Raw genomic sequence first — 17530 nt, forward strand, 5'->3', positions numbered from 1 at the left:
CCCCGTGCCTTCGCCTTCGCCTCTGCTGCCCAGTTGCGCCTCGTCGTCACGCGAGCCCCCCCCTCTCCGGCCACCCCTCCCTCCGCCCCGCCGCTGCAGTGTGTTACCTTCCCCGCACGACGCGAGTCATTGCCGCCGAGCTTGCTCTAGAGCGCGCCCTCATCGCCACGGTTACTGGCAACCGCTCCAGCATCGGCGTGGATGACATCTCCGCTCTCCTTCTCGAGAAGTTCGGCCACAGTCTCCTCGTCTACTTCCTCCGGGTGAGTACGAGCGGTGTCGTCACCGCCCGAGTACATCCACATGGGGTGGTCACGAGCTTGCAGGGGCTGGATCCGTCGACTGAGGTACACCTCCAACAGATCCATCCCAGTCACTCCTCCTTTCACCAGTTCAACAACAGTCGCAACCAGCATATGCACTTCCTCCTTCTCCTCCGGTGCTACCACTAATGAGGGGACCGGAGTCTCTCTAGAGTGCAAGGAGGGAGGCCGGTCGACTAACCAGGAGTCGGAACATCCTTGTAGTAAAACTAGGTTGACTGCCACCCTGTAATTGACTCGAGAAAGTCACAGAGGGAAAGCAACTCCTACCCCTCATTTGGATCCCTAGCCCTCCGCACATTTGGATCACGTGCGTTTTCTGTTCGACTGGGTTAGCCTTCTTCACCGTCTGAGATCGACAAGTGAATATATGCTTGAAGAGACCCAAGTGCGGATGGCAGCCCAAGAAAGTTTTCGCACATGGAGATGAAAGCAGCAAGATACAAGATAGTGTTTGGAGGGAAATGATGAATCTGAGCCCCAAAGAAGTTCAAAAACCCTCAAAAGAACAGGTGCAGAGGCAAAGAAAAACTGCGCTCGACATGGGTAGTGAGGAGAACACACTCACCATCGCGCTGTTGTGGCTCAAACTCCTCCCTAGGCAATCTCCAAGACCCGGGTGTAATAAAGCCATCGTGAGCGAGATTGTCCAAGTCTTCTTGCGAGACCGTCGAGCGGGTCCTATCCCCCTGGATCCAGCCAGGCGGCAGGGCGGAATGCGACGACAAGCCCCGCGTCGTCTTCTTCCCCTTCGCCATTGCCAACGCCTTCTTTGCATGCTCCAGAGCCGCGGTCTTCTCCTTCACCATTTGCGTGGAGCTTGAGAGGCCCGAGAGAGAGCGTGGGGAGCGGGGAGAAAGGAGGAAGAGAGGAAGAGGGGATTGAGATAGATTGAGAGCACTGTGTCGCGCATCAGCTTCAACGCCTTATATGAGGCTGGTCTCGACTGGCTGACTAGTGGCCTCCAGCAATCAAATCACATCCCATTACTGGCGTAGGAGCGATACATGGCGAAAAAGGCGGCAGGGAAATCGAGGCGTCCCGGTTCGATTTGTTCTGCTTATCACGTCACGCCCCGCCCGACGCGCTTCTCTGAAATTTCGAATCCCGTGTAATCCGGACACCGCAGATCAGGCGATCGCGTATAAGATTTCATGTCTTAATCCACTCGAAGGATTATCATATTTATTCACTTGGCAACTTCGAGCTATCAGAATCGATCGAGCCAACCGGAGAAAGATTGAAGATACCAATGTACTTCCCAGACCCCCAATGAGATGCCTCCGTAACATTGAATCGAGTCGGAGTCAACTTCAACCTTTCTCCACTCGGATCTCAATCCATTCGGGGGCTAATGACGAGGGCATGTACCTAGGGTAGGGTCTTAGGTCTGACCTAGACACCCCATCCAAGGACACCGACCTACAAACAATGGCATTCAAGGACCAATGAGGAATACCGACTGGAATCACCCCAAAGTGCGATTCACTATACAGATGACTCCACTCGGATACCCCAATTCCAGTCGACCACAACATAAGTCACTCGACCATATGAAGAACCACTCGGTGTACAGACTATCTAAAGTCACCTCAGGATGGCAATGGTCAGGCGTTCACTCTGTAGTCTTAATGATCATTTATGACAGGCATTACCAGTAACGCCCCATCTTAACTCACATTGAACCCTGTGTAACGAAGGTCAGAGAGGGTGGTGGCGCACTCTATGCCACCCTACTCCTCTGGCACAAGGGTTCACACCCCTTGTAACATTCACACATATCCAGTCGACACAGCCTCAGGGCATCGAGACGTAGGGCTTTTACCTCCTCCCAGAGGGGCCTGAACTCTTAAAACTTGCGTGTACAACCTCACCGTAGTTAGGACCTTGCCTCCTCATACGTACCCCCTATTCTTACTGTCAGACTTATTTCCACGACACCGACTGCTGAAAGGGTCGGGTCGGCCCGCCAGGTCATTGACCCCCGACCCGAGAAATCAAGGCCAATGGGCCATGTGGATCGGCCTCGAACCCATAGTTGGGTCAATGGAGCTGGCACCGACTGACCCAATGGGTCAGCAGGGTCGACCCACCCACCTAGTAGGCCTAGTACGGCTTGTTATGCCCTTAACGCCGCCCCGTCCATCACTGCCGCCGGCGGCGTACCTCCCGCTCGGTCCCGGTCGCCTCCCCGTCCATCACTACTACTCATTCTATTGCCGTCCAGCACGGCACTATTAGGAATAATCTTCACCGGGAGGTGTTCCTGGTGGATGCGTGTTTTTTTTTTTTTGAAGTTGATGCTTGAGCTAGCTAGTTACTCGGGCATGCATGTATTTTGTTGCGGTGGAGTCGTTAGTTCGATAGTGTGATTCCTTTGAACGTGTAACGTGCATGCGTGTAAGATCTGCTAGCAGGCCCGCGTCGTGCGCGGACGCGGCCGAGCCGAGCGGATCACAGCGCGCGCAGCAGGCAGGTGTGAGCGCGGCGTTGCAACATAACATATTTTCATGTGATTCATTGCATGAAACATGAATATTTGAAGTAATAATATAAAAACAAATACTAAAAATACATATAATTTATTGTGCTTGATTACTATATATTTGTAAAATGTTTATTAAATGTATATAGCATAATAGAGTGAAAATCCTCGTGTATGTTGCATGTTGAGATAGGTCTTTTTTCTATGGATGTCATGATGAAGTGGCATGTTTGCATGTTGAGACATATTATAGTGGGGGTGGGCCTTTTCTTATGCATGTTGTACGATGATGTGGCATGCTTGCATGTTCATAGAAATAGTTAGTGGGGGCTAGCTATTTAGATATAAAAGAGCACTGTTTTTAGGTAAACATATCTGATTACCTGCTATACTAGATGAGAACTGGAATTTGCACCGACCCGAGATACCGATCGGGCCAGCAAGGTCATAGGCACTTTAAAAATGGGTCGATAAATTGGCCTTGGGACCATGAGGGTCAGGTCCAAGGCCAGGGCTGGGTCGGCCCGTTCCCATCCTTAATTTTATAAGAGACAGACAAAGAGGGAATCTTGAGAAGGTGAGCTTGCTGACCGAATTGATGCACTTTCTCTGCAAGATATGTGAAAATAATAAACCGAATATATAACACCTCATAGATTGGATCAGAATAGTGCTAGCACAAGTCTACGACGGGATGCTAAACACTACAATTTCCCTTTTCTCGTGTACAAAGTTCAAAATGGCCCTATGTCATCTTTTCATAGCCCGCATGAAGAGGATATTTCAACATTTTCATCTATCTCGGCCACCATATATATATAGGACTGTGCTAACTTTCACACATACTGAAGTTAAGCAGCAGATCCGCATGATTTCTCCTTAGCTTGCATGTATGCATTAGCTTCATCTTATTTTCTTTCTTTTTTCTGTGTGTGTCCACTGTTCATTAGCAGTTAATTAGCAGCTACTAATCTTATATATGCAGAAAAAACGAAATTGATGATGTCATCAAAGATTCTTCCCAATGCGAAAATTTAAAATATTTTGTAGCTCAAATCGTTGGTCCGATTCAAAAACTATTTTCACATGAAAGATCCATCGCGACGAGACCTTCGAAACTAGATCGTTGGTCCGATTAAAAAACTTTTTCACATAAAAGTTACCACGCGTGTGCTATACGAGTTATCATGCGGTTGTATATAAGTTATCATGTTATTTATACAGAAATTAGTGGGACATCAAAGATAGTTCTTGTAATTTTCTCTTCACATGCACATGGATGCATGCATTAGAAGGGAAAAAAGTGGATGCGTCCTTCAATTACTTGCCTTTTACTCGCAATTTTTTTTGCTTGCCTTTTTTTTGGGTGATCAGTTGTTTACCTGCATAGTACGAATTTCTTGCAATTTTTTAAATAGTTTAGGATGAAACGTGTTCAATAAAAAGACGATGTTCGTTTGAACAAGCTAGCAGATTTAGTACTACGGACTGTGGTCCTTCAGCTAGCACTCAGTAGAGAAAAAATCCAAGGAAATTATGCTTAACGATAAGAGGGGCGCGTTGGCTCTTTAGTCAATTTTGTCGATAAGAATGTTATTTGTCCCGGTTTCAAGGAAACTGTCTTGCAAGCGTGAAAAATAATTAAAACTTCAAATTTTGATATAGTCAAGCTTCTACATATACTCCGTGTAAAGCTGCTTATATCCCCTGGAAAAAAAGGCGTCAAGCTTCTACATATACTCCTACGGTCCTAGCTCACATGTAAGAAGGAGGAATTGTTTAATCTATTATTCTTTTGGATTTAGGTTGGTAAAAAGAATATAGTGAAGTGGGGAGGAGCTGATCTATGGAACAAGATGCGGAGCAAGTCAGCAGTCACACACACCGTTTATTCGACGCACTTTCCTATCTTTGAGAAGTCTCAACTGTAGCACATCGAACGCAGCACATTGCTCACGTTTGAACAGATTCTCACCTCAGCAAGAACGTGCAGATGGAAGAGCACCACATACTTCTAGATGCTTGATCGGCAAGATACACGTGTACAATCGATGTACTTGTGTGGCGTCATCACTTTACAAGAAGACAAACAAAGGGAGGGACGGAGCTCGTAGAGTATCTGATCCCTGCAGGTTAGCCATGTACTTAAGCATTGTTTAGTCGAATTAAAACTTGTATGTATGATGTCCCTAAAGAACTCAACGTTGACGCACATTTGGACGTATGATAGTTCACGAGCACGTTGCTAGCATCTAGCGAGACGTGTATGTATGCCATATCGTCCCTAATGAATTAACTATCATAAAGATATGGAAGAACAGGTGCTTCCATAATTCTGGCATCAAGGTTTCATCTCTGGTCGATTTTACTGCAGAATTTTGGTTTCTTCGAGACATGGCAGGCTACCACGGCGACACCGCAAGCTTTCAAGAGGAGCCATGGTTCAGTGTATGGAAGGAGCACAAGATTATGAGAAGGACATGGAAGTGGAGTCGTTGTCGTTGTCAGGGTCGTCGCCGGAGGAAAGGCGTACGGGTTGGAGTTTGAAGCCAGAATTGTTTAAGCCCCGCTTGGAATCCCTGTAGAAGTTTTACCTCCGTATATGAATACCCTTGTATATTACAGGAGATTTGTAAAATACAACCGGATATTCCCACATGTATATGCTGCGCTTGGTTCGTCGGATTTTTGCTTGTTTCGGAGAGTCTCTCCCGTGCGCTATGCCGTTGGCTACCAGAAGAACGAGCGCCAGGCGTCGTCACAGCGCGGCCACAGCGGACGCAGGATCCTGCTGCAGTGGCGAAGGCAATCCGATGGCAGCGGGGACGCCGTGGACCGGTGGTGGTGTAGGCGGACGTTGGGTGCTGCAGCGGTGTTTGGTTGCAGTGGCGGCGAGCGCACGCGCTCCGGCAGCGGCGCGGAGGCTGCGGCACCGTCGACTCGAAGCTCGGCGGCGCGCAAGCACCCATGGTGGTGGCTGCGGACACTCGGCGTCAATGGCGGGCCGTGGTGGTGAAGCTGATGCGGCAGGACTGCAGGAGGCGATTGCGCTGGTGATGATGGTGTCTCCGGGGAACTACGGCGGCGCTCCGGCGAGCGGTGGCGGTGGCCTCGGCGTGCTCCGGTTGAGCCGTTGCGGCACTTACCTCGGTTGTGGCTACCTAGTCAATCACGACCGAGCAAGAATGGCGGAATGCCAGCGACTAGGGAAAACGACGGACGTAGCAGTGTTTTGCAAACCGACGGAATACCAACGATATCCAAGTGTAAAGTGAAACCGGGTGTAAAAGTTATGACGCAAAAACGACGATCCAAGTAGCTCGTCCGTTTTATTTTTACGGGGGTATACTTTACACGTGTAGATGGCTGGAAAACGGCAATCCAAGCGCAGCCTAAGTGGGCTAATCGGGGATCAGATCCCAACAGTACTTGCCCGGCCGATTCTTCTCCTCCAACTTTCTGCAGAGCGATCCACGATGCGATATGTACATCATACAGTATATACTGTAGGGAATGTATGCACGCGCACGGGTGTGTATGTATCCTCAATCAAAAAACTTAAAAGGTCAGCCTGCTCCACGCGTCCGTGCGACTCGTAGCATAAACGGGCAAAGAACTTTTCTTTCTTCCTCTTTGAGGTAAATAAATGCCCAAAGAAACTAGGGGCACCGCTGTTCACGTCCACACTTCAACGTGTCGGTCATCTCCTGTTATGTTGAGAAAAAAAGAAGCAAATGATCCGGTCACACTTGGAGGTGCCTGCCCTGCCAACGAGTTTCACTGATTTTTATGCGTACTCGACAGAATAATTGACATTACTAATTAGTGATCTTCAGAGCCCTCCATCGTGACGACATATATCCTTTACGATGAGAGTGGTTTTTTAGCTCCCGGATGCGCCTACACTCTATATGAATAGCAAATTAAAGAAAAATAGAAAACAAAGTCAAAAAAATCTGAAACTCTTCAACGTCAAATATGATCAAAGTTTGTAGGTGCTTGCAAGTTTTCATGCCAAAAAAAACATTCAAGGAGCTCTACAGAAGAAAAAGATTTTAATGCTTGAAGTTTTGAGCACTTTTAGCACTGAAATCTGTAACTTGTGTTATTTGAGGAGCTCTACATGATACAACCCACGTCAGCACACACACATCTTATAGCATCACATCCAATGACTATAAAAATAAATGAGATCAAATTATATCTCATCTAGATGAGTTCTAGCAAAACTGTATTTTGTTATGAAAGCTTGCAAGAATACCGCTTCAGTTCAGCTTACTAGTATGTGCCTACTTTCTTTATGCTCGCCGAACATAGTACGCTGAACTGAAGGAAGGATAAGTACTTGCGCCTATTTTCTTTATGCTCACCGAACAGAACAATCTATTTTTCTGACAAACGATCATGGATTTTAAAATGCAAGTGCACAGATGTTCTGTATTGCATTATATCGCGGTTTATTTAGTTCCAGGTTTCAACCCCATGCATATGCATTGGATCGATGTTCTGGAAAACAAGTTGGAACTGCTACCCTAGAAGCACTAGCAAAACGTGATGCTAATCGGATGCTGACTAGGAGTAGTACATTACTACTAGTACATGGATCATAAACAGCTTTGGTGCAGCACTATTCTATCCTTAGTTCCTTACGCGCGACGCACACACTGGACTGCCATTAACAAAGTTGTTCAAGCATCCAGAAAAAAACAAGTAGTTCAAGCATCTATAAATAGATGAAACCAACCACTGCACCCACCATCCCAATCATCGCAACAGCAGCAGCAGAGCCGAGCAGAGCAATCTTCTTCGATCTCTCGTCAATGGCCAAGATCCAGCCCCTTTCTTCGTCTCCTTGCTCCACTTCTTCCTCCGGAGTTCAACAGGGCAGGCACGCGTACACGGTGTGGATGAAGTCGCTGGTGTTCAACGGCAACGGCTGCGCGGTGTACGGCCCCGACGGCGCCGTCGCCTTCCGCGTCGACAACTACGGCTGCAGGGGCGGCCGCGAGGTCCTCTTCATGGACCGCGCCGGCAACGCCCTCATCAGGATCAGGCGCAAGGGCTTCGGCATGTTCAGGAGGTGGGAGGTCTCCCGCTGCGCCCAAGACGGCGGCCAGGACAAGGAGGCGACTCCTTGGTTCAGCGTGCGCCGGGCCGAGAAGGGCGGGGCCGCCGTCGTGATGCACGGTGGCGCGGGGACGTGCTACACGATGGACGGATGCTCGCGCAAGCCGGAGTACAGAATCCGCGACGTGGATGGCACGGTCGTGGCGGAGGTGGCGCGGAAGCAGACGGCGGCGGGTGTGGTGCTCGGGGAGGACGTGCTGACGCTGACGGTGGGAACGGAGGTGGGCCACCTGCTCGTCTTGGGTTTGGTCGTTGTGCGTGGCCTCATGAACGGATCAATGTGATGGATGCTCCTTCTCCGGCCGGTTCTCCCGGCGAAAATCTCCAATTTTGTACAGCTAGTTTAGAGTAGCCGAGAGTTTGTTTCACACGAACATTTAGAAAGCATTTTGGGAACATTTTTAGCCAAACTGAGGACATGTAAACTCTTTTTGGTGGATGGTTTTTCACCCTTCATCAAGGGTTGTTCGAAGAAATCCTTGTAGACGTATACATGTGGTAACATAATTACAAATGTTTTCTGTTTGGATGGAATGCAACAACGATTTGACAAAGTCAGAGCCAGATTCTTTTGGACACGGGATGCCATGAAAAAAAATACCATATGATTGGATGGATAGACCTTTGCACCCTAAGGGAGTGAATTGCAGAAAACATCGATATTGAAGGTTAGGATTGCAGTAACCACATTTCTACGGTTTTGTGCTAGAAACCACTAATTTCAAGTCTAACTTTTTGCGAGAAAAGCACTAGCTGGTGGCTTTGTGTCATTTGATGACGATTATGACATGTAGGGACCGCAAATGATAACGTGGCATAACTGTTCATGTTGGACGTCGTTATAGATATTTTTTTACCAGAAAATCCCTTCCTTCTTCAAAAAAGAAAAAAACACTCATGAGTAGAGGGGTCGCCTCCGACATGTCGTCCTGGTGCCGCCCCTCCCTCGCCGGCCACCTCCCCGTGTCCTCCCGGTGCCGCCCCTTCCTCGCTGCGCCGCCTCCCTATATGCTCCCGGCGCCGCCCCTCCTGCGACAGGAGCACCACCTCGGGGGAGAGAGCGCGAGCAGCCGCGGCGCCCGCCGCGCACGGGGGTGCGCAGCCGCAGGGCTGGCCGCAAGCGCGAGCAGTAGCGGCGCCTATGGCCATGACGCGAGGAGCAGTGGCACGGGTGTGCACAGCAGCGGCCCTGGGCACGCATGGGAGCAGCGGCAGCGCGCATGGTAGCGAGCGCGAGGAGCAGCGGCGCGGGCACGCACCGTGCATGAGAGCAGCGGCGGTGCGCATGGCGACGAGCGTGAGCAGCAGCGGGGCGCATGGCCGCGAGCACAAGGAGCCGCGGCACGGGCGCGCGCCGTGCATGAGAGCAGTCGCGGCGTGCATGCCGAGAGCATGAGCAGCAGCGGCGCGCATGGCCGCGAGCTCGAGCAGCGGCGGCGTGTGGCCATGCATGGACGGGAGGAGCAGCGGCACTGGCTGCGCATGAGCGGGAGCAAGGAGCAGCGACGTCGTCGATGGGGGAGATGGCCACCATGGTCGTCGACGGTGGCCTCGCGGAGGAGAGACGGGGAGGTAGGCAGTGAGGGGCTGCTTGCTTTTTTAGTTTTTGAAGAAGGGTGTACATGTAAATTTTTAGGGACTATTTTGTAAATCTGTATAAATCCTCTGTCTATCGGCATCTACTGTGAACCGGTATGCCACGTCGGCAAAAGTGTGACCAGCTGTCATAATCGTCATCAAATGGGCCAAAGCGGCCAGCTAGTTTTTTTTCAAAAAAATAGACTCGGAATTAGTGATTTTTGGCACAAAACTGTAGAAGTGTGGTTTCTGCCACCCTGGCCTTCAATGTCGATGTTTTCTGTAATTCACTTCACCCTAAGGCTCTGAAAGGACATGTGTTGTTCACTTGCAAGAAGATGAATATATTACTTCTCATGAAATGGTGTTGGAAGCTTTCTCAGAATCCCATGGGGTTGTGGGTGACGATCTTAAATTAGTTTAGATACTAAATTTGCGGTGACCAACGGATAGGAATTTTTTTTCTAGTTCACCAAATGGCTTAGTACAACGCCCCTTCATAAGAAATATCCTCACCTCTTTGTCCTAGCCTCAGAGCCTACAATTAGTGTTACCAAGCTTTTGCAAGACAACAGAGTCAACATTAAGTTTAAGTGCAACCTCAAGTAACTGAGTGCTAGGAAATTGGAATTTGCTCCGTGAGAGTTGGTTTGAGTTACCCTTAATGACAACGCCGATACAACCTCATGGGAGATGGAAGCGTAAGGTCACTACTCTGTTAAATCTATGTATAAGTATTTGGTTCGTGGGCCTGCCACTGCCTTGCTTAATTAGTGCCTTTGTTCTACATTGGTGCCACTGAAAGTGTGTTTCTTCTTGTGGAGAATGGTGCAGGACTGTTCCGGCCTTGGCCATCAACCCACTGAAACATCATGGCTTGGGTGCTGGCACTTGTGTGTTACGCTTGGAACCTGAGAACACCAATCACATTATTTTCAACTATGCACCGACCGAATCATTTGGAGATGTATTTGCAAATGCTTTGGTTGCACTTGGGATCCAACCACTTCTAATGAGGTGATTGATATTCTCAAGAATCTTAGAGGTCATCTCAGACGCGTAGCTTGAAGGGCAGTTGCGATGCTAGCCTTGAAGTTGTGTAATTGTCGCAACAAATTTGCTATTGAGGAGGCATCCCAAATCATCCAACTGACTATATTAAAATCTCTATTTTCTTTAGTTGTGAGGGTCCCTAGGGAAGATGAAGGCCATGGGAATGTGCACTGAATCAACAGAGAAAGTCAGATCCCATGATGATCACTAGCAACGTTTATCTAGAACCCATTCCTATGTTTTGTGCTCAATGTCGAGGCCTTGTTTTAGTATTTGGTACTTATGTATCTTTGTGGTTTTGGTTTGTTCTGTAAGACTATGTTATGTTGGTCTATCCACTTCTCGAGCGTTATTGATTTAAAGTAAGAAGCTTTAGGCACCTTCCATCTAAAACAACTACAAATGTTCTCTTAGCGAGTACATTTTCCTGAACTTTATCATTAGCAAGACCAGTGATTTTGGTCATGCTCTAATTTGTACTGGAGAATAGGATCGTTCAATTCCTAAATCACCTCCCAGAACAACTTACATAAAAGGAGGCACAAACATCATGTATCGATTTTAATGCCTGTTACCTACTTATATGACAGCTTCAACCCGGTCACATACATTCTTATTTGACCAATTGACTCAAGAAAAAGTGTGTGTGGTAAACCATACTTCCATTGGAATTTCCACTGGTGGCTGCTAGAAGGACCTCTGTTTTTTAAATCTGCTATCTTGATTCGTATTTTTTTCTGTAAGGGTTTGTGCTGATTGATATACTACTTGTGGACTTTTAGCAAGAGAAAAAGTCGCACACACGTGGGGAGAATCCACATTTTGCGTTTGGAAAGGGGCACAAGTCACAATTATAATTTTTTTAATATTTTTTACCTAGTTATATGTCAGTTTCCATTCAACCCAGTCAAATACGTTCTTATCTGACTAATTAGCTCAAGAGCCAACATGACCCCATATGATTAAGCATACTTTCCTTGAAATTTCCACCAGTGTCTGCTCTCTAAAGAATGTCTCTATTTAAAATTTAATAACTCGTATCAAACTTTCAATAGGGACGAAGTTCCAAGGTTGATCATACCTCATCGGAAACTATTAGAATACAATTTATTTGCATGGAATTTGTATCCTACATGCAAGCACTTTTTTTAGAAACATGGTACAGGCTCGGCCGCTAACATACACACACTACACTTATACTTATGAATGAACACACACTACACTTATACTTATGAACGAACACACGTACACCTATGAGCACCTCAAAGATAGTGAGCCAGCAGGTCATGAGATTGATGTAGTCACCACAGGCGGCTGGTTACTAATGGAAACATCACCTCACACAGAATGAATATTTGCCTTTATGAGACACGCAGTTTGATACCTTGTGCGTTCAGTGTACAACTATCCTCCGTTCAACCATATGTCAAGCACTGAGTCTTCGTTGATAAACATGTGCTCTATTGATGTCACTACCGTTGTAGACTCGTATTACTCTGATCCATTCGTTGAGGTGCCATTTTCTTCTTTATTATTCACACATCTTGCAGAAAAACTGCAATTGCTACGGTCAGCAGGCTTCTCTTCTGAAGATTTCATCTGTCTCGTATAAACTACTCCAGTACAATAGTAGTTCTAACAATTTTGTTATTACTAAATGATTTTCAGAAGTCTCCGGTCCTAACAATTTTTTTTGTGCCAAATTATCACAGAAGGCTCCCGAATTTGTGGTACGCATGCACTTGCTTTGTTTAACACCGCATCTTCGGTCATGTTTTGTTCCTAGCTCTTCTGATTTGGGAGATAGGCTAATCACTTGACCCATTAAAATATACTCACTTTCTTCCATATTAGTTATTATAGCTGAAATGGATGTATATATGTAATATAGTAGTTACTCAAATGGATGTATCTAGGATTGAAATACGTCTACATACATCCATTTCAGCGAGAAATAATATGAGACGGAGGGACTACTCACTACTCAACATTTTCCATGCAGTGCATCTGTATCCGTTTAAATTAGGTCATCACCACAAATTGCCGCTACATTGCAGGAAACAAGCTCATGCATACACTAATGTAGGGTATGAAAGGTATGAATGTAGCTTAATTTTCTTGTACTCTGTCAACTGCCACGTGTGCATTGACGGTCTGTTTTAAAATAATCTGTGGAGTGACATCAGAGAAAACGAAAGTGAAAACAAGTATGGGGATTAGATCGACCTTTATCTAAACCTAGATAGCCTGTTTAGCTAGCAGCTTAATTAGGTGCAATGCAACAAGGAGTACTTATATCATTGGGTCGTTGTGCATACAGGTACCTGCTTTATAGATATAAGCTCACCAAATAGAACAAACAATCAGTAAGACATATTCATCATCGACATTGTGATTGGTCCAATAACTCTCACATGCTACATGTTGTGACTTGCATATTGGATCCAAGTTTGCAAATTAGGAACAACTCTTGCAGAATCGTCATATCGGCAGCCTCCAGAACGTGTATGGAGGACTTTTCATCGTAAGTTTGCATGCTGCCGAGTCAGTGTGCAAACTCAGAATCAGCTAAAACAGAGGCTCCAAAATTTTCATGTGGGTGGGACCCGTTGTCATAGACTATAACTATTTCTTCCCTGATTCTCCACCCACGCACGCAGAGCAAGCAGAAATTAACACAGACCATTTCATTCATAGGTAGGGGCGGAAAATTTAAAACATCGCGACTTAGATTCATAGAACTACTAATATTAAACTACTAAACCTACAACTAAACTAGCTGTGGCAGGGACGACGACAAGACTTCCCAACGTGGGACGTGCCGATGAAGAATGCGGCATTGGACACCTCAATATCGTGAAACGAGTGAGGATGGCCTCGCCCCATGCCGGCCATGTGCGCAGGATGAAATTTCGAGCCGCAATAGTGAACAAACGGGACAGTGTGGTGTCGGTGGGAATGACACCTATGGGATCACGGAAATCCCTATTACGGTTGCGGGCGCGGGGTCGTGAGAAGAGCGGGATCAGCAATCAGCACAAGCATACGGGTCGTTTACCCAGGTTCGGGCCGCGAGGATGCGTAATACCCTAGTCCTGCTTTGGTGTCTATTTGAGTGTTCTTGGAGTTCTTGAGCTAGCTACGATGAGTGTAACTTGTCCAAGGGTCCGAATCCTTCTCCTGGATGCCTTGGCCCTCCTTGTATAGTCAAGGGGATCACGACTGTGGCACACAGGAGGTGGCATCAGTATACAGTGTCTAAGCTTATCGCTTAGCCATTACGGGACAAGACGCATTTAATGCGCCTCTTAGGTGTCCCCCTCACTTTATCGGGACGGAAACCAGCCCCCGTCCCGTCCGTCGCCGCCCCACCTCGCTCCGACACGCGTCCAGGCCAGAGATGCGCATGGTGCCATGTAGGCTGGCAAGCTGCTGAGGTGGCGCGGTGGTAGGGCCTTCACCAAGATTTGCATGCCACCACGTAGGCACGCGCTGAGTTGGCCTGGAAGCCTCATGTCGACACGTAGGTGCCTGCCTAGCTGGTGGGCTGGCAGCTGCATGGGAGCGGCGGTGGAGACTTGGCGGGTGTGGGCCTGGCCATGGCCCCACGGATGTCCTCGGCAAGGGCCTTGCCGGGGCCCCGGCAAGGGTCTTGCCATGGCGTCATGGTCGTCCCCGGCAAGGATCTTGCCGGAGGTCTTGTGGGTTTCCCCGGCACGGATCTCGCTGAGGTTTGTCGTCTTCTAATCCCCATCTGACTTAAAGTGTTCATGATCTTCACAAAAATCTGCATGCCATCATGGAGGTGCCTCCCGAGCCTTGGTTTCAATGTGGTTGATGACGTTGGAAACCTCGGGCAAGGGCGGCGCCTCCGCTGGTGTTGGGCGAGTTGCCCTAGCAAGATTCTTGCCGGGGTTGCGGAGGCCGCCCCGACAAGGGTCTTTCCGGGGGAGTCCACCTCGCCCTCTTGGTCCTTGTGTCTCGGTCTTGGCGTTTCTTTGACCGGCTTGTGGCTTCGGCCTCCTTCCCTTGCCTTTCCAAGTGTGGCCTCGGGCGTGGCTCTGACTACCCGTGCATAGGTAGACGGGTGCAGAGTAGAACCCCTACTTATGTACATAGACAGTAGCCCCAGGGCCTGGGCCACACATAAGCGCGACGCGTTGTTGGGCTAGGCCCAGAACGGTGCGTGGGCAGGCAGGGCCGGCTTTGACTATGGTAATCCTTCATCCGCTGCGCTTCCCCAAGATTCGCGTTGAATGCGTGACATGGGGATCGCGCGTGGGGTGACCTAAGCGTGCTTGCGACATCCTGTGGTGAATAGTAAAGAGGCGGCTTGCGGCCCTTTAAGACCGCGGGGCCATTGCTCATTTACGCTTTCTGCTCTGGAATCGTCGCTCCACGCATCCCACTACGCCCGCCCCTTGCGCCACATACGCCGCATGAGGGCGGGTGACAGGCGCGCGGAATATGGGAAGACGTGCGCGCGTGGGTCGATACCCACGCGCCTTCAATTGGGCGGGGAGGGCGGTCAACGGCCTCGCCCGTTGTCGTCTTAATGAGCTGGGTTGGTTGAGAGGGGCGGCCGAGCCCTGACCCCGCCCCTTTATAAGGAGAGGAGCGGGAGGGATGGCACCCTTCAGTCACTCGCCATCCGCCTCCTCCCACTCTTGCTTCTTCCTTCCCTCTGCCATGGCGAGAGGGCGTGTTGATGCTTCGATGGTGGCGGCGAGGGTCTCTGCTCAACAGCGTGCCGCTCCTCCCCAAGAGCTCGTGGCAGCGGAGCCGGCCGTGAGGGGAAGGGGGAGGGGGCGAGGCCGAGGCTGCCGTGGTGCTCAGGGAAGAGGAGGACGGGGCGGCGCATCAGCCTCACCTCCGGCAGCGGTCCTTCCTCCAATGGAGGGCCACGTCGGGGACCAGCCCTGCGAGTTCTTCATCAGGATGCGCCGGCCGGCGCGTCATCGTCTTCGTCTCCCTACTCCATTCGCTCGGGTGATGGAGCTCGACCCGCCGCAGGCGCTGAGACTGCATATGAGGGGCTGTGGGAATAGCGGCACATGGGCCGATGTCGATTTCCCAGCCCCTCATGTCATGTATCTCCATCGCGGTGGAAAACCTTCACTCACATCCACAGCCTGACGACGGGGCTCATTCTCTACTTCAAGCTAATGGAGAATGGCCTCCTCACCATCAAGGTCTTCGGCGACTTCAGAACTCGCCTGAAGTGCTGCGTTGAGAGCTCCTCGGATGACGAAGACTCGTCCTCGAGCGAGAGTGATGAGGAGGACAGCGGCAGCGACGACGAGGGTAGCAGGCAAGAGGATGACGGGTCCGACTAGGTGTCGGACCTGCCGCCCAAGGCGGTGCCGGCAGCAGCAGCATCTGCACCGGGCCCCTTCTCCTTGTGGGGCCGTCTCCTTGAACTTCTTGGGGTTGCCTCCCTGGGCGGCTGGTGCGGGAAGGCCGGAGAAGGCGAAGAAGACGGGTGGCGGGTGGAGTACGATGGCACCGACGCCTTCGTAGCATATTGACGGACCGCTGCCTCATCTTCCAGCTCTTCTTCCAGCACCGCCATCACCAGCCCTCTCTTAGGCGGCCGCCGACATGTTCTCTTGGCGCCTTCTGCTGCTCGTACCTTGCCTAGGTGCTCCTTTTGCCCTCTTGTCTTCTTGTTCCGTTTCTTGAGGAGAGCGACAAGAAAGGGATTACGAGCATCTTATCTCTTTTTAGCTTGTAAGCCTACGGGTCTTAGTTAGATTTAAAACTTGTAATCCCCTTGCTCATGTTTACATTCTGTACGGACTGTACCTGTCTGTGGTGTATTAATGAAAAAGGGTGTTTGCCGGGTTCTTTGTGCGTGAGCAAAGCTCATACCAAGGAACAAATCCTTGTTACTTTTAATGTAAATATTGTCGCCCGCCAACAGGCCTTGCCGCCCCCTTTCTTCATTCGACCATACTCGCGCTCTCGGCGGAGACATGGGTGAAGTAGGGTTAAGCCCTACGCTTGCTTCCTCACCACCGCGGCTACAACCAGACCCCAACCCACACTAGTAGAAAAAGGGGCAAATCTGAGACACATTAGTGCCGGTTTGATTTTGAGCCGACACTAATGTGTCCATTAGTGCCGGTTCCAATGGCTAGCCGGCCGCTCTCATTAGTACCGGTTCGTGGCGAACCTTTAGCACCGGTTCGTGCCACGAACCGGTACTAAAGAGAGTGGTGGCAGGATGTTGTCAGTCTGGGGCCCGTCCAGCACACGAACCGGTACTAAAGGTCGACGTACATAAACCCTTCGTCCACCCGAGCCACTCTATTCTTCCCCTTTCCCCTCACTTCCTCTGTTCTTCACCTCTCTTCCTCGAGCTCCTCACAAATTTTGCCCAAAATTTGTCAGATTTGAAGGCCCCCATCCAATGATCACAAAGGTTAGCAACTTTGTCCTTTCAACTCTCATTGCTAGATTAGCTCTTGCAATGCTTTGTATAGTGATTAATTTGGGAGGAATTATATTTGCTAGTATTTGATTTATATGCAATTTGTGGTTAAAAATAACACTTAGTTTGCATATGTAGGTGTGGTTTACTTAGTGCCTGAGGGAGTCCTGGACTAGGGGGTGTCCGGATAGCCGAACTATCATCATCGGCCGGACTCCAAGACTATGAAGATACAAGATTGAAGACTTCGTCCCGTGTCCGGATGGGACTTTCCTTGGCGTGGAAGGCAAGCTTGGCGATACGGATATGTAGATCTCCTACCTTTGTAACCGACTTTGTGTAACCCTATCCCTCTCCGGTGTCTATATAAACCGGATGGTTTTAGCCCGTAGAACAATAACAACAATCATACCATAGGCTAGCTTCTAGGGTTTAGCCTCCTTGATCTCGTGGTAGATCTACTCTTGTAATACCCACATCATCAATATAAATCAAGGAGGACGTAGGGTTTTACCTCCATCAAGAGGGCCC

General features: G+C 49.2%; 1 protein-coding gene across 1 annotated transcript; it reads left to right on the forward strand.

Moving 5' to 3' along the window:
• Nucleotides 1-7590: 7590 nt before the first annotated feature.
• LOC119282076 (protein LURP-one-related 11-like) lies at nucleotides 7591-8407 on the forward strand. Its single transcript, XM_037562425.1, has one exon. The coding sequence runs from the start codon at nucleotides 7629-7631 to the stop codon at nucleotides 8217-8219; it is 591 nt and encodes a 196-aa protein (XP_037418322.1). The 5' UTR covers nucleotides 7591-7628; the 3' UTR covers nucleotides 8220-8407.
• The last annotated feature ends 9123 nt before the right edge of the window (nucleotides 8408-17530 follow it).

Source organism: Triticum dicoccoides, chromosome 3B (assembly GCF_002162155.2).
Source record: "Triticum dicoccoides isolate Atlit2015 ecotype Zavitan chromosome 3B, WEW_v2.0, whole genome shotgun sequence".
Lineage (NCBI taxonomy): Eukaryota > Viridiplantae > Streptophyta > Magnoliopsida > Poales > Poaceae > Triticum > Triticum dicoccoides.

Bases quoted from the DNA above. Each gene is read 5' to 3' on its own strand.
- LOC119282076 (XM_037562425.1), top strand. From the start codon at position 7,629: ATGGCCAAGATCCAGCCCCTTTCTTCGTCTCCTTGCTCCACTTCTTCC.